The sequence below is a fragment of the Pempheris klunzingeri genome, chromosome 17 (genome assembly GCF_042242105.1).
Source record: "Pempheris klunzingeri isolate RE-2024b chromosome 17, fPemKlu1.hap1, whole genome shotgun sequence".
NCBI lineage: Eukaryota > Metazoa > Chordata > Actinopteri > Acropomatiformes > Pempheridae > Pempheris > Pempheris klunzingeri.
The window spans coordinates 7,906,421-7,926,211 of NC_092028.1; the positions used below are offsets into that span (position 1 = coordinate 7,906,421).

The following is a 19,791-nucleotide window of genomic DNA, read 5'->3' on the forward strand; positions in this document are numbered from 1 at the left end:
TGCAAATGAATTAAGTCTGCATTTGTTGTTTTCTTTCAACACACACTCACACACACACACACTTAATTAATTGATTATTAATTAATGAATTCATTTGATAAGATTTTTTTTTAAAAGAAGCAAAGCCAGGATGAGGCCACAGTTGGAGGCCCCTAGAGGTCAGAGGCTCCTGGGTACCAGCCAAATCGGCCCAGTGGATAATCCATGTTTGGTGAGAACAGGATGGAAGGGGACGCAAATGTGTGCACGAAATTTCATGGCAATCCATCCAACAGTCGTTGAGACTTTGCACGAAAGAAAGAAACACAAACGTCAACCTCATAGGGTGACCAAAGTCAGCAGGATTCTTCCACAGGGGAACAGGAATGTCTGCACTAGACCTCATGACAATGCTGCTATCATTGCTATTGACACCGCAATCAAAGAAAGTTTTATTGCAAGTAAATACATTTGAGATAAAAAAATATATAAATGCAAATCTAAAACTTTCATTTGCAAAACCGATCTGAATGACAGCTTGGCCACATCCACTGTTAGTAAGAGGGAAGGAGCTTTTTAGTCCATGAAGAAGATAAAGCGCAGTAGATGTTGGCAGTCTGACATCACATCTTTCAGAATAGGTCCCACCCCCTACCATCAACTCAACAGCAAGCAAAACGTTTGGATTCTCATTCATACATTTTTAATTACGAATGTATTTTACTGGCAATAAAACTGATTGCAGTATCAATGCTGTTACACTTAGCCCTATTCAGTTACTGCATAATAAAGACGCAAAAGTGACCTCATAGTTTGCTCCCCAGGGGAAATTTTTATGAAACAATGCACTTAAATCTGATAATCAGATTAAACATGCGAGGAGAAATCATTCGGGTGTTAATAAATGTGTGCACACACACACGTTTTAAACAAAACGCACATGAGGCAACATATAACGAGCCAGTCCCTAACAGATCATTGGCTCCTTTCAGGCTGTCAGATAGTAAAGATCTGCTCATAATGTAGCTTAGACCAATTAGTTATGTCAGTAAAAAATTGTGGTGAGGATTACACACCTCATCAGGGGTTATATGAGGGTTAGGGACACTCAAAGACACATTTATAAAATTGATTTGAATTAATTGAGTGGTGAATTTTATCTTTCTTTCTTTTTTTTTCTGTCGAGCCATTATTTCCCCGTTAATGATCCTTTCATTTCATCCCTAAATGTGAAGCCCGTTTATAAAGCCTGGAGCTGTTGTTGGAGAGGCTCACGGATGCGACACAATTGGTGACTTTGCACGAATTCAGCTGTTCATTTCACTGACAGGTCTAATTAGTGTTGGAGCGAGCACGGGCGTCCATATGCAAACGGCTATTTAAGGGCGTTTCTATGTCTGTTGAGGTATGGAGGGGGGTGGGGTCGGTGAGTGAAGTGGGGGGCCACTGCCCCCTGGTGCCCCCATCGTGGAGCACACACTATCTAGCAGGTTCATCTTGTCATGGTGATTACAGGGATGTGCTATCAGTGGTATTAGAGTAACAGTAGATACAAAATCTTACAATAGAATAGTCCATATATGTCTCTCAACACATTTCTTTACCCTATGTTTGCTGTGTGCTACATTTATCAAAGGCTTTCATTTTGGAATGTGAAAGATGTGAGCAGAAAACAGAAATAATGGAGGCCTTAGAATTAGATTGTAATGAAAGAACCCTTAAGATCAGGTAAGTAAAGCACGTCCCATTTTAAGACCCCCTGTCATGTCAGTTGATATTGTGCGCCAGTGGTACAGTAGCCTTCATATTAACATATTTCCTGTCACACAGCACACCCGGGGGCTTTTTGGGGTGCTGGGAGCCTGGAGCCGAGAGGAGCTTGGTAGCACAGCCCAGTGTTTCTACCTGTCATGTATCGCCATCACACTGGCGTTACAGAGCTGATGGAATATTTAGTCATGCAGATGATTAGAAGAGGCTTTGAGGACTCTGACAGTTCCTCTTAGATCAATGGTGAGTGTCATTAAAGGACCTTCTAGGTATATTTTTAGTCAAATGTGATGCTTGGGTCGTGACTCCACTGTAATAGTCATACAGGAGAGCCACAGAGATTCATGGGAGAAACACAACTGAGAGATGATTTGTGATTATGCTGATAAATGATTTTCTTCTAGGTTATTCACTAACCAATTGTTTCAGTTTCACTTGCACTGCTCTACTGATTGGGAAGAACCTGGAAAGTCACTTGCACTAAAACAGTTGGTAAAACTCAGCAGCTCTGTTGAAGCTGCCTCACGGATAGAGAACAAGAAGACAAAGAGGTACCCAAATAATAATAATAATAAAAAAAAAGGCTAAAGACTAAACTAAACTTCATCTGTCTGTCTGCCTGCCTGTCTCTCTCTGCCATGTCTGTCTGCCTCCATTGGTTTCAATTGAGTCTATTTTTAGCCCCAGCAGACTGGTCACGTGGCAGGAGGGGACGTCAATAATGTTGTTGTTGGTGGTGGGAGAGAGAGAGAGAGAGGGAGAGAGAGAGAGAGAGAGAGAGGGGAGAGTGAGAGAGGGTGAGAAAGAGAGAGAGAGTCTGTAAATATGGAGGAGGTGAAACGATAGGAGGTGGAGGAGAAGCGTCCTGCTTGGTAAATTACAACGTTTTCGCGTGAACCAAAAAGCGCAGAGGAGCTCTACAGTGGGGGGCGGCGGGGGGGGTTGGAGGAGGAGGCGGCGGAGGAGAGACACCGAGCCTCGGCGGAAACCGAAGCCGGGGAGGAAGCGACCTCTGCGCTAATACGCGTTCCAGGAGGAGCCGCCGACATCCACGGTACCGTGCGGTTTGTGTGCGAGAGAGAAAGTGTGCGTGCGAGAGAATGTAGAGCGCGCTAAGCCACCGCCTACACTAGTACCGTGCTAACTTCGAGACAGTTACCACACTAGTGCGGCTAGCTAAAGGACATAAGCTGACACCTGACATAAACAACAGCTAACTAGCTACCGAACAGGTAACACGCTGTGGCTATTATCTGCTTTCACACAACACTTACCTGTGCGGTTAGTGACCAGGGGTTCACTCAACAGCTAGCAGCTAACTGGGGCACAAGTAACAGCTGACGAGCAAAAGTTACCACGATTACAAGCCACCATTTACAGTAGAAGCCCCGGGCTAACAGAGGACAGGAGGTAACCCTCCACTGATGGTTAGTGGGTGGCTTGAAGCCCGCAGTGAGTCGCCAGTGGCTCCCAGTGTAGAAGAAGAGTCTAATAAAGCAGCTACCAGTACCAGTGAGCACAAGAAGTCCTCTGTAAGCTAGAGAAGTGGCTGTAAACCAGCGTGCTCTATCTTGTCCAGTCTACTCTGATGACTGTATGAATGGGGTCTCCTATTAGAACCTGACATGTGTGGAATCTTGGAAGCATTTTGTTTCGAGTCATCTTGCATCGCCACTAAGCTGCTTCTTCCAAATCATCAAGCTAATGCCCAGCATGACATATGACATTATTCTCCATGTCAACTCCCAGCTTAAATTCTCTCACGGTGTTGTGTAGGTTTCACTGTCAAACTTCTCATCAGCTGCCATGATGTCTGGTGTATGACACTTACCTGAGTCGCTGGTGCCATTAAAGAAGGAGGCAATGTGACTACAAGACACCCCCCCCCAAAGTACGGCTGTGGACATGCTTTTAAGATAAGATAAGATAAGATAAGATAAGATAGGGGGAGACTAACAGAGGAGACAGAAAAGGTGCAGAAACAAAGTGTCAGTAACAGAAATAGTGCAGAAACGAGATATAACAAATCTGAAAATAATAAAACAACAGTATAAAAATAGAATATATCGTGTATTGCACACGATTTTGCAAGTATCGCACAGTAGTAAGAACAGAAAACAAACGAGTAGTGACTGACATTTGATATTTCATTAGTGATGTTTTTGTCCATTGGCTGTAATTCAGCCAGATAAGAATGGGCCCGTGAAGGTATGTAGACTATCGTAGTTACACTATCTAGCAAAGGATGTACATGTGATGTCACCATACATATAGTTACAACTAACCCTCCCACTTCAGTAGCAAACAGTCAGTGCAACAGAAGTCGACGTGACATTAAGCAATAACTTGCGACTGCGAAGGTACACAGCAATGTATTTTGGCTGATGATAATATAAGATTTAAAAAGTCTTCATATGCTTCTATCTAGGGCTGTGAAACGGTGAAACGACAAAAATATAATCCCAATAGTTTTTCCCATGTTAATCACTAATGATAATGATGAATTTCATAATGCCGTCAGTTTGTATTCCTCCGTTTACTTTGATGATAATGGCACACATGGAGTTTATATCAGTGAATTAGAAGTGCAGCTCCGCCCCAAGGATCGCCCAGCCCAAAGACAATCCTGGTAAACTTACACTGTACAATCAGCTGCTTGTGCTCATCACATAACGTCAGCTGTGGACAGTTAGTGGGTTAGCTGTGAATATTTATGCTATATTACACATATATTTGCGTGAGTTGGAGAAAACTCTACTGTTGCTGGTGCTACTGTTGATATTGAGCGTGATGACAGAGTTTTAAATGAGGAAATATGCTACCTTCTTTTAAAGGCCTCAGTCCAGGGGATCCATAAGCACTAGCCGTTTGGCCGAGCCTGTCGTGTTGTTTATTAACAAAAAAAAATAGAGTAACATATGTAAACATTTAACTATGCAAACATGGCCTGATTTAAAGGTTAGGTTAGGTTATGAGAAAGATTTGTTGTGTTTCCTGTCCTGGTTGGCCAAAAAACCAAACCAGAAAAGAGGTAAAAAATGTCACAAAGTTTTTATGCTTTGGCTGAGGTGGAAATGTTGGTGTATTGATAAAACCAAAATGCAACAAAGTGCAATGGAAACTATCAGGGTTATTAATTGCGAACTGGTTTCCTTACTGCTCTATGACAGAGGACTGAATATCTTTGGCATGTGGGCAAACAAGATATTTGAAGACCTCATCTTTGGCTTTGGGAAACACTGATTGACCTTTTTCTGACATTTTATAGACCAAACAGCAAATCGATTCATTGATAAAATGAATCAACAGATTAATCGACAATGAAAATGATTATTAGTTGAAGCCCTAGTCTGTTGTCAGACAGCTAAGGATGCTGTAACTACAGGCAGAGTTTGAGCCATTTAAATCCTCTATAAAATGAAAGATCATGACCAGTTGTAATGACTTTCAATTCTTGCTGTTGGTACATTTAACCAGACCGGGGTTCTGTGTGTGTGTGTGTGGAATCTTGAAGAACCTTTTTTTTGTTTATGTGTGGCTAAGAAAACTCGGGCCACCATCTTAGAACACTGTATGTAGCTCTCTTAATATCATCCACGGCCCCTGCTCCCTGAAGGACCTGCTCCCCATGTCACTCCAGCGTGTAATAGTCTGGTTGGAAGGATGCAGGGATTTTCAGCTCTGTCGTGCGCTGGAGGTCAAACCCTACAGATCAAGGGTCACTCCATTAGTTGCATAAGAGCTTTAAGGGCCATGCTAATGTCACTCCACTGTCCGGATTTTATGTATATGCCTTTTCTACTCTTAAAAGTATGACAAAGTTCATTTTTACTTTACTGTTTTTACTCTCTTCTAGGCACTGTTTTTCAGCCTGTGACCCCTTAAAATAATGCTTAGGACCCCTTGTCACTGGTTTCATGTATCTACTTCTTTTGCTTGTTTTATTTAAAGCTGCTATAAGCCAACATCTTCGTAATAATGATGTACCCAGACACCAGTGCATCATTATTGCACTGTGACAATGTAAAAACAAGCTGACAACGTGAAAGACGTCTGTGGTAGTGATGAACCTGCAGAGAACAGATCCCCTCGGCTTCATGGAGCTTTATAGTGAGTTTGGCTCATTGATTAGCAGTCTGGCTCACAATGTTACTGTTGTGGCTCACTCTCACCATTGGATTGTCCAGTATGTTGTATGAGCTTAATCAGGTTTGATTATATGCAGAACTTTCAGACATTTGTCATTATGAGACGTTCTGGCGAATTGAAATGTAGCTTACATGAGCAACCTTTATTAATAGGCAATATGCCAATCTGATTAACATAGTATCATGCCTATTTAGGCTACAAATGAAGCCACTAGTGTCTGAGTACTGTATCTTTGTTTTTAGCTTCAGAGGCGAATGCAGTGGAGTGGTAGGAGGTTTTATCCGATTATACAATGCTTTGCTTTGTTACCCGACTAAACTAGATCAGCTGGGCGGACCAGACATCGGCTGCTAACTTTCACTTTCTTCATGACCTCATTGGTTGCCAACTGTTGTCGTTAATTTCTAGTTCCTAGTTTTAATGTTAAACTCTAGACAAAGAAAAGGTATGTTGAATGGTTGTTTGGTTGTCCTTATTGGGGTGCCACCACACCCTCATTCATGGACTCTTATGTTCCAATCAGGCAGGTGAGCCATGTGCGACCGGTCCGGTCCAGTCCGGTCCAGTCTGAGGTTTGAAAATTTTACATTTTACAATTTTACAACCCTATCTCACCACCCTCATATACCTGTTTTCCACCTGCTTAGAACCGGTTCTGTTGTGGTTGGAGAATCCCAGCAGGAAACAAAACTTTTTCATATTCACAGGTCTTTTGTGTCTTCTTATCACTAAGAGCTGGTCCATGCTTGTTTTTTTGGCTAAAAACAAATATCTGTAATAATAGATCAAAAGCTTGCATGTAATCAGTGCCGTTCACCATCTGCTCTTGCCCTCCATTGATGACGATGGCTCAGCTCAAACCGATGGAAAGTTGGGCTGGTTTGCTAGACAGCACCAAGGTTTAAATCAAATCAAGAATTCTGACTGGAACTGGTTCAAGAACCAAAGCAAGCATTTTGTGGAAAAGGGATAGTGCTGCCATTTTCAGCACAGCAGGCATTGTCTTTAGGTGAAATAGCTCTAAAGATCCACTACCTGCTCAGCAACAGACTCCTCAGAAACAACCCACGGTTTTCTGTGGTTTGTGGTGGGCCCATTTTCATGATCATCATTTATGCTAAGATATGAAAAAGCATTAAGTTTCCCACTTTTGAGAATCTGAAACCAGAGAATTTTAGCATGAACAATAACAACTGACTGTTTTTTCTAGTTGCGGCTCATTGTGGTTCTACATATAGCCTTGCTGAAATCTTTCACATGCAGTCCTGATGTCACTTCTGTAAGGACAGCTATTATGTGTGTGTGTTGGAATATGTCTTTGTCCCCTTTCTCCTTGAGAGAGTGAGGGAGGGAGGGAGGGAGAGAGAGAGAGAGAGAGGGCTGATGTTATTTTGAGTTGAGTTGAGTGTGATTGTGTGTGTGTTTTGAGCAAGAAATACAGACTACAAACAAATAGTGTTGGAGACTGAGGCTCTACATCTCGTTCTCTCACTCACTCACACTTGGTGTTTGTTTAGGGAAGAGGTGCTCAGGTGAACCGTTACCACGGCAGCCAGCTCCCCGGTTGCCAGGCAGCACTTCCTGCTCCTCTCCAGAATGGGAGGGGCCAGGTATTTTAGGAAATGATGGCGTGAAGAGGAGGAGGAGGCGGCAGAGTGAGAGAGAGAAAGAGAGAGAGAGGGAGAGATGTATATTTCTTGATGTCATCGGAACATTGAGACACAACTGAAGTGGTAGCTTGTTCTGTTTTATTTTCAAATAGGCTTTCTGTCTTTTTCCTTCCTTTGGGTCTGCGCATGTTTGTGTGCGTGTCATTAGGCTAATAGAGCAGTTGGCCAGCAGGTTAGTCTGTCACAGCTAGTTAGCACCATAAGTACACAGGCACACACAAACATGCACTCACCCACAGCATTTCATCCCATTATCTAGGCCCTGGCTTTGTTACCACGTACCCAGCACAGTTGCTGTTGTGACTTCCTGTGAGTTCGTGGAGTCGGAGAAGAATCACATACTGTAAAGACAGACCAATTGGTCCAAGGCTAATCATAGTTTTAGATATTCTAATTGTTATTGTTTGATCATTTCAGATCTTGACTGTCTATTCACATTTAGCTTTTAGTTTTCATTGTGCGTTCATTAAATTTAGTAGAAATATTTTTTATATTTTACAGCTAAACCGACTAGGGCTACAACTAATTATTATTTACATCATTACATGATTTATTATTTTCACAATTAATCAATTAATTAATTGCTAAAATGTCCAAAAATATTTAAAAATGTCTTACTAGTATAAATACCAATACCATGATGTAAAAAGTAAAAGCATTCAAAATCCTTGTCAAGTAAAACTACAAAAGTAATAGCATAAGATGGTTATGCTATAGGATTATAATTATTGGTTCGTTAATGTGTTCATCATGTTAATGTTGCAGCTGGTGAAGGTGGAGCTATATACTGCTGGGTAGCTTAGTCTAAAACACCATCATTTATTTGTTGATTTCTAATTTGTATTGATAAGCTGAATCTGTAGGAAAGTAGCTAGTAACTACAGCTGCTGAAAAATGTAGTATAGTAAAAGAATCAGTATCTCCCTCTAGTGTAAAGTCACGGCTCAGAGGTAGCAGTATGTAAGGTCATTAAAGTGAGCTCCACCTTCACCAGCCTCAATCGGAAGGTTGGCGGTTCGATCCCCGGCTATGATGAAGTGTCCTTGGGCAAGACACTGAAGCCCAACTTGCTCCTGAAGCAGCTTCAGTGTGTGAATGTGTGTGAGAGAACAGTCTCCTCCAGCTTAGATTCCTCCTGAATGAATGATGTGTGAATGGGTGAATGAGGAAGTGATGGTAAAGTGCTTTGAGTAGCTGAAAAGACTAGAAAGGTGCTTTACAAATACAGAGCATTTACCATTAAAGTAGAAGTGTAATGTAGCATAAAATGGAATAACTAGTACAAGTACCTCAAAGTCTTACTGAAGTACAGTATTTGAGTAAATGGACTTCCCTACATTCCACCACTGTAGTCAACCAATTGATTAGTTGATTAGTTTTGGTAATCGATTAATTGTCCAAATAGACACCAAATAGTCAGATATTTTCTGATTTTCTTTGTCTTTTGTGACATACGCAACCTTAAAGTAGCCTGCACCAACAGCTCAGCGTACATGCTGGCTAGTTACACACACAGGTGGATCATTAAAGTGCACAGGTAAACAGTGGGTCGAGGTGGCATGATGATGATGGTGACAATGATGATGATGATGATGAATCCACCCGCAGTGACATGCCCTCTGTCTTGCTAAGAGCATTACACGAGTGGGCTCCGTGTAGCCAGCAGACCTCAGACAGACCTGCTGCTGCTCATGTGTGCGTGTATGTGTGTGGTGTGAAGAACAAATGTGTGTGTGTTTGAGTGTGAAAACACAATCAGTGAGGATGCCATGCTTTTCTGTATGTCAGGTAATAATGACATTACTGCACTGTAGAGAGGTCTCTCTCTCTCATACTGACACACATATACCAGACTGTACTGGACCAGTAGGTGGCACCAGAGGACCAGGGAGCCACATTAATCGTCAGGGTACAGCTTGTTTCCTTGATGTGATGTAACTTGTTCAGATACAATGTTGGTTCAGGACACAACACACTATAGAATCAATCACAAATGTGGACCAGTGAGACGCCGATTAAGTTTAGCTCTGAAGTTAGAAGTTTAAAAAAAGGTGAAAGTAAGAATAAGTCAAGACCTGCATTTGATAAAGATAATGTCACACAAAGATGAGATAATATCAGATCGGACTGTATCGATCCCCAGAGAGTAAATGTACAGGCTATGAGGTAAGAAAACAAATACATTAGGATGAAGTAAATACAAATTAAAGTGAAACTACATTAAAAACCTATAGATTCTACACATTATGATAATGCATTCTATGTACAGGTTTAGGTATGAATAATACATACAATGTACCTAAAGATGCTTTGTATTGAATTTTGTAACATAATATATAGCAGGACAGGTAATATGTACACAGTGTGATAATAATGCAATATAAATACGTGATATAGTATATAATATAATATAATCCATAATTGTAAACTGATTAACTTTGGTTTTGGACTGTTTTTGGGGCAACACAACATTCAAAAATGTTTGAAGACGTCATCCTGGAAAAAATCTAATCATAATAAAAAGTGCTGCACAAATGCACAACACACATTTTGACCTGAAACTAATCGCTGGATTGCATTGCAGTAATCGCTGGGACAGAGAGTTGCTGGCAGGATTTATTCAAAAAGCAAAACAACATGTAAAATGCAAGTTAGAATGACTGAGAAGACATTGGAAAGTTTGGATGTGATCAGAAACCAACAGCCCGTGCTGACTACAGGAAGTTATCGGACTCCACAATAGAATGATGGTCATTCATTTCTTCCTCCATCGTTTCCTTGTACAATGGGAACAACAATACATACTGAGCAGTAGCCAGCAGGAAGCACATTGTGGCTCAACAGCAGCACTTGCACTGGCTTTGTAAACCTCTCACTAATATCTTCGCTTGTAGGAATAAAAAACTTTTTCGTTCTCACACAGCAAAATCTTTACATAGTTATCACAAATAGTGGTGGCAGATTGAGAAAAAAACAGGCCTCTCATTTCTAGCTTGTGACTGTTGATTTTAGTGGCTGAGATTTCAGCCACATATTCTAATGAGAACCCTGTACAAGAGTTTTTGTTCTTCAGTTTTTGGGTCTAATAAGGCTAAATAACTACACTATCTTCCAAGCTCTCCTATATACTACACAAATGGTGAGCAGCAAGTGCTGAAAAACTTCATTTTCTCTATTGCAGGAGAAAGTCTGATTCATCCGTCTGTCTGTCCATCGTCTGTTGTCCAACACATGGCCGACTCCGAAGACCCACTTTAACACACACATACAAACAGCGGAAGGATTGGGGAGTCCAGGTTCAACTGACATGAATTCATCACACACCTCAGGTAAGTCCCAATCAATCATTGTCACTCATAGAGCTGCGGTGGTGAATACGGGTTCTAACTGAGTGTGACAGGTGGTGCTTCTGGTGCTTATACTGGTATAATGGTACAAGTGTCGTTTGGCTAGTGTTGACATGAGTGGTGGTGAAAGCTAAGACTTGGGTCGTGTCATTTGACGGGGCTGTCGGATGTCTATTTTTTCTTCATTTTTATCCAGAGTTGCTGTTACCCCAGAAGCATGTAAATGAACTGTTTTGGCCAGTGGGTGTTAGGTCTGGGATGACTTACTTTACTCCTGATTTGATACCATCATGACGCTGCCTTCAATGTGCATTGCGATTTTTAAGCATTGTGATCAGATAAAGCGATTTAATGTGATTTTTGTTTGCTTTTGACCACGGCAAAATGTTGAATCATACACTTGTAGAGGCATACTATATTATGCGGCATATTTCTGCAAAGTATGCACATCAAGCCAGTCTTTCAGATTTAGGCTGCATCATTGCTATACTGCATAGAAGAGTAGTAAATAAAATGGACATGTACAGCTACATGTAGCTGTCTCTGCTAATTAAGATAGTGCCGTATGATGTAAAGTTAACTACCATTTCTCCTTCTTTGAACATCTAGGGAGTTGATTTAATGCTTATTTAATCCAGCGGGGGAGAGGCATAATTCGCAGGTTTCTTTGAGGCAGTGACGCTCAGCACCTGAGCACTGAGCAGCAAATGACATCATTAACACCGGTGAACATGGAGGTGCCTGGAAAAACACAGCGGCGGCTAACAGAGACACTTGCTCATAGGTCATGAGAGCTCGTGGTATAAACCGAGAGTGAAGCACTACGCTTCAGCCTGAGCTCCATCCCGCTACCATGAGCTGCTACATGTAAAGTCCCTGCTGGTGTGCTACATGCCGTCAAGTGCCCAGCGTGGAGAGCGCTGTGAGCATTGTGAGGGAGGGTTTGTGTGTGTTTACATCCACATACTTTAGATCTGGAATGTGAAGCTGCTGCTCGTATCCCCATGGATCTCTGACCGTCTCGTAACTTCACCTCAGCATAGGCTAAAATATCGATTCAGGCATTAGAAACGATCAGTGAATCGTTAAAAAATGTGATACTTTAGTGAATGATGATATCATTTGTTTTTACAGGATACCATTCTCGTACATGATCTGTGTATTTATTGTGTCAATGTTTTGACCTCCCAGTTGAATCCATATGAGCAATGAAAGTCTTTTTTTTTTTTTTTTCCGGAGTTGCACACAAGTAATTGTGTGGTTTGTTGTTGGCAAGGGAGCTGTACTGAGCAAGCAGCTCAGTTTACTGGCTGAGGGTAAATAGTGTGAGGAGGACTGAAATATTTGAAGCATTTTCCAGCTGATGCATGGCTTGCCCTACCTGAGGTCAATAACAGAATCAGTCATATCATCACACTGCAAAGTATGCTGCTTCTCTGCTGTCCTTCAGTGACGTGCAAATACCTGTGTGTGTTTATAATGATAATGATATGGCTGAATGTCACTCATGCCTGTGGCAAGCAAACCTGTTAACCCAGCACTATGTAATGTATAGTCAAAGTACTTGTATTTCGTGTTAAGTGCTAACAAGCCTAAATAAGGTGGTAAAAAAGGTTACATTATGCATACATCAACATGATAGCATTAGCCTTAATAGAAAGGAGTGGGTTTTTTTTTTTAATTGCAAAAATCTTGAAATCTAGTCAGAAATGCAGCTTGTGTGCCATAATGAGAGAGAGAGAAAAAAAAATGTGCGTGTGTGACATTTTATATATTTTTATATTCCTTGTGTTTTTAACCCCTTGTTATAAAAGTGATAGAGCAAAAGAACAAAAGAACAGAGTACAGTATGGGGAGATTTAGGGGGGTTGTCACTTAGAACAGGATGCCAAAAACCGTGGAGTAGTTCAAAACATGGAGGTGTGTGCCTCAGGTGTGCTTTAATATCATACTGCTAATCTTTTAGTCACACTCCTATTGTTAGTGCTATAGTCACTGCTAGTACGTTGGTTGCTGTTTGTGTTGTCTCTCTCTCCCTCTCTCTCTCTCTCTCTCTGTCCAACCTCCACCCAACGCGGACCCCTACAGAAGCCGCCCACATTGAGCCTGGGTCTGTTCGAGGTTTCTTCCCATTAAAGGGGAGTTCTTCCTGCCACTGTTGCTCAATGTAATATCTGATGCTGCTCATGTGGGAATTCTTGAATCCTTAATTTTGAATTCCTGAATCGTTGGGTCTCTCTCTAATTAAAGAGTTTGGTCTGGACCTGCTCTTCATGTAAAGCGCCTTGAGATAACACTGTTGTGAATTGGCGCTATATAAATAAAGATTGATTGATTGATTGCTTTATAAACTGACTGCTGTCTGATTGAAAACTGTGATACAGAGCTTCTTTGAGCATGTGTGGGCACTGATCCATATTCGTTTCCAACATGTAATGTACACAAACCGGTAGCACGCAGTCCAGAAACCTGTAAGTCCTCCTCAGGTATTTTTGACACCTTTGTCTCTGACTGAGTGACTGGTTGACTGAGTGACTATAATTTGGTTGTCATGGATACAGATATAGTACATAACGCACACATACACACAGACACACAGACAGCAGTGTGACTCCAGGGGTTGATGCGCCTCAAATAGAAACGCAGAGATGAGTCATCCGCTGAGCTACTGCAGTACATACACACACACACTCACACACACACACACACACACACACAGACACACACCTTTAGCAGACGTGTTTAGTATGACCATTAAGATGTCAGGCATGTTGCCTGGACAGTAGCATCTCTCCCTGCCTCTCTTGCTGCCAAACTGATTTGAAATGATGATGAGAAGATAACAGAACAAGTCGTTAATAAATGATCACAGTTCTGGATAAGAGCAATGCAATGCGGCAGCTCAATATAAAGCAACATAGTTGTTACAGATTAGTTTTTAGGATTTACGTTTTCTCCTCTCTATGTATTTAGTCATTGTACCTGTGAGTCATGCTGAGGCAGGCCTAAATCTGCTGGAGGACACAGAGCTGTTTACACAGGAGGTAAGGATGATGAGGGCAATGAAGGTGACGAGGAGGACGTGGGAGGAAGGGGATGATAACATGCTTCAATTAGATATTATCATTCCTGGAAACTGCATAAAGCCTGTTTCATTTTGATCCTTTGTTTTTTGGGAAACATGCACTCCACACACAAGTTAGTGACATCCCATTACACTCTGTTAAAACACTGGACCCTGCTCCTTAAAGCACAGCTTCACTTAGCACTGAGCTGCTGAATGGAACAAACAAACACTATAAATAGCAGCCAGCAGTTTCAATTAATCATGTCCACACTGGCTGCAAAGTGAGAAACGTGAGCAGTGCAGCTTTTGGTTAGAAAGCGACAATTCTGGGATTCTCCATCTTATCTCCCAGGTGGGAAACACTTTGAAATCGCTGCTGTTGGATGAAAACCAGTTTATGTGAAATCTGAGCTCAAATGTTCAAACATCTGAAGTATAAAAACCACATAGTGTAATTGTGCCGGGGGTTATGTCCTGGACTAATCTTTGGCCAGTTTCCTCTTTGAGATTTGATACTCATTTTTTGCATTTTTCACAGGGATGGAACACACAAAATCTAAATTAGATTAGTGAGTTTCAGAGGTGGATTGTGTTTCTTTTGGATTTAAACAAGATAGCTGTTTCCCACGTATAGCCTGTCTTTATGCTAAGCTGCTGGCTGCACAGTGGCTTCATATTTACATACTGTACAGAGTAATATCAATAGAGACAGCCGACAGCTGAGAGCTGGTTTCCCATCCAGCTAATTAGTGTATTTCACAAAATGTTGACTTATTCCTTTAAGCTAGTTTTTATTACTTGGTGATTTTCTCTTTGCATGACTTCAGTCGCCCACCATGAAAAAAAACTGAAAATGCTATTTTAAGATAATATCTAGTTCGTTCATTCCTTATGTTGCATTACTGGCTTGCCAGCTCAACAAAGGGACAACAAATGTCTGCTCTGCTTCTTGCAAAAAAACTGGAAAGTCAAGTCCTTTAGTGTGGCGAATTAAGTGTTGGTGATTACTGCTTCATGGCAATATTGTATTTACAGGATGTTTGAATGACTGTGATGAAGTAGTTACCGTTTCTGTTCTCCAGTGAATGCTAATTTTATTTAGGCAATGTTCTTTTACAGCTCCCTGTGTAAAGACGAGATTAGTTTTCTTCTGTTAAATCAACAAGAGTCTGCAGCCTATTCCAGCCGCTCTGTGAGGCTCAGTTTAGGCACAGTGGTACTTTAAGCGAAATGCTTACATCAGTATGCTAACAGTGACATTGTAAACATGCTAATGTTTGAAAGGTAGGCTATAATGTTTACCATGTTTGCTGTCCATTGCTTTAGCATGCTAACGTACAAACGAGTGGCGTGTTCGTGGCATGTACGTGGTGTGCTGGCGGGGCAAGCTTGCAGCATGAGCAGCCATAGCCAGAGTGGTTAAACAGTGGAGGGTCTCCACCTGCAGAAGCTCAGACTGCATCAACACAGAATCAGTGGAAGAAGAGGCCATAGTCCCGCCCACACAATTTGATTGACAGTTGATCTCCGGGCAGTGCGGTGCAGAAACATGACAGCGCTGAACGCCTCTCCCTCCCCCCACAGCCCCCTCCTCCCCACCCCAGAGCTGTAGGCTTACTGCTCTCTCTCTGTCTATTTTTATCTCTAGCTCCTCCTCCTCTCTGGCAGGCTATTTTCAGCTATAGTCTCTCCATCAACCCCCATCTCCTATGTTAGTAAATGCTTCTCTTCTCTTCTCTTCTCTCTCCCCTGCTTGGTCTTTAATCTTTACAAAAGTCAGCCTATCTGACATCAGAAACATGCAGCAAAAGAGAGGTGAATGAATGAATGAAGGATGGATGCTGATGCAGTGTTCTTGTCCCCCCTCTCTCTCCTTGTGTATGTTGTATGTGTGACGCTGGCTTAAATGAAATAAGCTGTTGTTGACTTTCTCTTCATTGGTCTAACTTCCTTTGCCACCCAGTGATCTACTTTCAGCCTTCCTCTCTTGCTCACCCTCCTCGCTCTGTCTCCTCTCTCTCTCTCTCTCTCTCTCTCTCTCTCTCTCCCTCTCTCTCAGCGTTCATTCAGCAGCTCAAAGAGCGTCATAGACACACGCCCGCATACACATACACGCGCACACCAGCGACTCTCAGACAGTGAATATTAGCCGTCTGACCAGCAGCTGTTTCTTGTCGCTGTACAAAGCTCGACTCCGCAGCAGCCTGCCCCTTTTTGTGTGTTTTCAAGCGATGGATAAGAGGACAGCACATGATCTCCGGCTGTTCATTTTTCTGGGAGGATTGTAACTTGCTGCTTGTCTTCTCCCAGCCGAGCCTTCCTCTCCTCACATTTCTACTTATTCTTTTTTTATTGTACCGCTCTGTCCCTCTCCCTCCCTCCTTCCATTTCCCTCTCTCTGTCATTCTCTCAGCGCTTCGTTCTAATTTTGGAAGCATGGAACCTCGGGGAGCGCTCTCCCAAAGCTATTTACGTCCTTGCCTCTCCTCCTCCTCCTCCTCCTCCTGCTCCTCTCCTCTCCTCTCCCTCTCGTCGTCCAGGAGGAGAGCAGCATGAGGATCCTTTGATGCTCCCGAGCAGTGGAATTCGGCTTCTCCTTGTCTCCCTATTTTTGTTGTGTTCTCAGCTGCGGTAAGTGGCTGCAGCAGCTCCGCTCTCCAGCCGATTCCCTCCCATCACTTCTCAGCTTATGGAAATACACAGTTTTAAGGGCAAGACACTGCAACGAGATTTCACAGATTCCCTTCTGGTGTCGGCTTTGCTTGTTCAGTTTGGTAGGTAAAGACTCAGGGAGGGTTCAGTGCACCAGAGGAAGCAAACTTTTTCCTTTCATCTGCAACATACCAGCCTCTGTCGCTGTTACAGGAATGTTGTGCATGGATCAGGACTCCGGATGATGTAGACAAGACTGACCAGAAAGTCACATTTCACATCAGTACAAAGCCTTTTTGGTTTTGATTCATTCTTTGAGCCGAGCAGAGGGGAGGGATTTCTGGAATCTACAGCTGAGGCTACAACATTTGAAAAGAGGATTTTTGTTTAAAGTGTCAGTGACTGGTCATCACAGCACAAACTGAAGAGCCAGAGACAGCGGAAGCTCCAGGAAAAGAGAGGCAGAGGCTACCTGCAAAAATCAAACTGAGACTGCGTCTTAAACAGGATACCTTTGCTGGATTACACAATAAAAGCACAGAGAAGTTTTCTTCCGCTTTAGAGTCCTCTTGAGACATTTTTTGATGGAATTCTTGGTAATTTTTTGATACATTTAAAGATAATTTTACAATGGAAGCACAGAATGAGTAATCCATGATTCAATATTCTTAAAAAGCACATTTCATTTTTTGTTTTTCCCCCATCTTTGGCAAATTGATTCCTAAACTAAACACCATGCCGGTGTCTCGGAAGAGGAATTGACTGGTGTTTTTTGTGACTAAATAGAGCGCTGCCTCTTGTCTTGGCATGCTGTTGCATCCCACGGTGTCAGGATTGTGCGCCATGTTGCAGACCATCTATGAGACTGAGTCCTGTTTTTCCTCTGCCAGCACAGACAGCCACCACCAGCCTCTGGAGCTCCTGAGTGGCAACAGGGGCTCCAGCACTGCCATGCCCACCGCCGGTGAGTCATCTCTGGGAAAGGAGAGGCGGGGAGGGGGGCTGATTTGTCCTGTTGGTTTGATGTGGCAATTACAAAAAGTGTTACTTTGAATGTCTGGGGAAAAAAGGGTGCACAAGTGTTGGAGGAGCTCAGATGTTTTTTTGTTTTTTTTGGTTGAACAGATTATTAGGATGGACAGTAGGGTTAGGTCAGAGGTTTTCAAACTGGTAGGTGCACCTACCTCCCCTGGGGGGGAGATGGGAGGCAAAGATGCTGCTTGAGGTGAAAGGGGCAGGTGCATGCTTGTGTACTAAAAACAACAGGGTGCTAGTTAGTAGTATGACTCGCTTAACAACACATTCAACATTTGGAGCAGAAGTGGTTGTAACACAGCTCATGGAGGCAATTAAGGTACTTAAAAACCCTTCGTGCTGTGACTGCTGCATTTTGCCTCAAATTACGTGTTGCTTCTCATAGCTCAGTCAAATCTAAACACAACACTTCTTTTTTTCACAGAGAAAAGATTCTTTATATCTCCAGAACTAGCCTGAGAATCATCACCTTTTTAGTTTTCTTGTCTGTCAAAGGTAGTTGTTTGTACATACATGGTTACATTGCAAACAGGAACAGCTAATAGCTGATTTGGCATACTTTTAGTGGCTCCAAGCACCAATATGTTAACAAACATAGGCTAAAAAATCTGAGCTCAAGTTGTAGCCCACAGCTAACTGACTGAACCCATGGGCAGTATACAATATACTTCCTGTATACAAAGCCCCTGAATGATAGGAACTGTAATTCCAGAGCTTAGAACATGAGTGTACCCAAACAGAGGTATGATAAGCAATGCTAGTGACAAAATTCATCAATAATAACTTCTTCACTACTGTTTAAAGTTGCTCCCAGCCAACAGGGGTATTGATGTAATTTACAAAGCATAGTAAAGGAATTCCTGAGTCTTTAAGCAAAGTAGATTCATGAAGCACAATGACACCTCTTAACTTTGTCAAGAGAAAAATGGCAAGAATGCCCCAGGCTCTGTTCCATAAATCACACTCTCTTGTGATTTCCTGCAAAGTTACCTACTGCTGTACACTGCTCAGTTTAGGGAGTATGGACAACCTTTGTTTAGGAACCTTTTAGGACAGGAACTTTTTTTACTCTCCTTGACTGCTAAGTGCTTTGTTCAGCCAAGGACACTACTTTTATCTGTACTTTTAGATTCAAGTAATGTATCTAATTCTCAAACAGAGTGTGAACAAAGAAACTCAATACCCCTAGTGAGATATGTGGCTGCTAAAAGACCAGTAATGCATCTTGTGAGTATTCAACCTGTGGAGGTTTTGTTCCAGTCTGCTGAACAATGTGACTGCTGAAGTGAGGTGAGCTTGGTTGGGAGTGTGGCTTGATGCCACTAGGTTGTTAGTTGGTATAAGCAGGACGCACATTCACTCTAATCTTCTTTTCAGCCGCAATTACAGTATTGGCTCACTGGTTGAATCCAGGTCAGTGTATATGTGTATTTGTTTGTTTGTGTGCAGACTTAACAGGCTCACAGACACTTTAATATTGGTGGTTGCAGGGGCAATTTGTCCTCTGCTGTAGCTCGTGTTTTCTCAGATTAGCCTTGTGTTTGCTCTTTACATATATATATATGATCACATTTTATCTTTAAAGGCCCCATATTTTACTCTTTTTCAAGTTCAATTCAATTTGTATGTGGAGGTCCTACTACAACAGATTTACATGGTTTATATTCAACAAACACATTATTTTTCTCATAGCAGACGTGGCTGCTGCAGCTGTTTTCAGACTCTTTCTGCAAGCTCTGTTTTAGAAGAACACAACAATTTGCATGCTTTGCTCTTGCCTTCGACGTCTTCGTGTTGCAGACAGCTGGCATTAGTAAAGTAGAAACCATGGCGGACAGCAACGTGGACTCATGAGGTTTTCAGTGGGCGGGGATAGTCAGCATGCTAAAGGTCCGGAGGAAGTCACATGTTCATCAGATCCCCTAATAACATTATGAAAGGTGCCAAATGTAAATGGAGTGTTTTCACACATATTTACTGAAAGATGCAGCAGGAGAAAAAGAGACAGGATGGCCTTTTCTCATAGGGACCTATATTTTGCATAAAATAGGACCTTTTAAAAATGGACGCTGACATGCGTTTTTGCAAACTGATTAGTGTTTGGTATCGACTTTGGTACTTT

General features: G+C 42.1%; 1 protein-coding gene across 4 annotated transcripts in view; it reads left to right on the forward strand.

The window, feature by feature from the left end:
* Positions 1–2,707: 2,707 nt before the first annotated feature.
* Positions 2,708–19,791, forward strand: part of hdac5 (histone deacetylase 5) — a 45,733-nt gene continuing 28,649 nt past the window's right edge. For 2 of the 4 annotated variants that reach the window (XM_070848617.1, XM_070848619.1), the window contains exons 1-2: positions 2,708–2,803; positions 10,750–10,897. In XM_070848617.1, coding sequence (XP_070704718.1) covers positions 10,876–10,897 — 22 coding nt within the window. In that variant the 5' untranslated portion in view covers positions 2,708–2,803; positions 10,750–10,875. Of the gene's footprint in view, positions 2,804–10,749; positions 10,898–17,441; positions 17,599–19,791 lie in introns of those variants that run through there. The other 2 variants (XM_070848615.1, XM_070848616.1) reach the window with 1 other exon arrangement.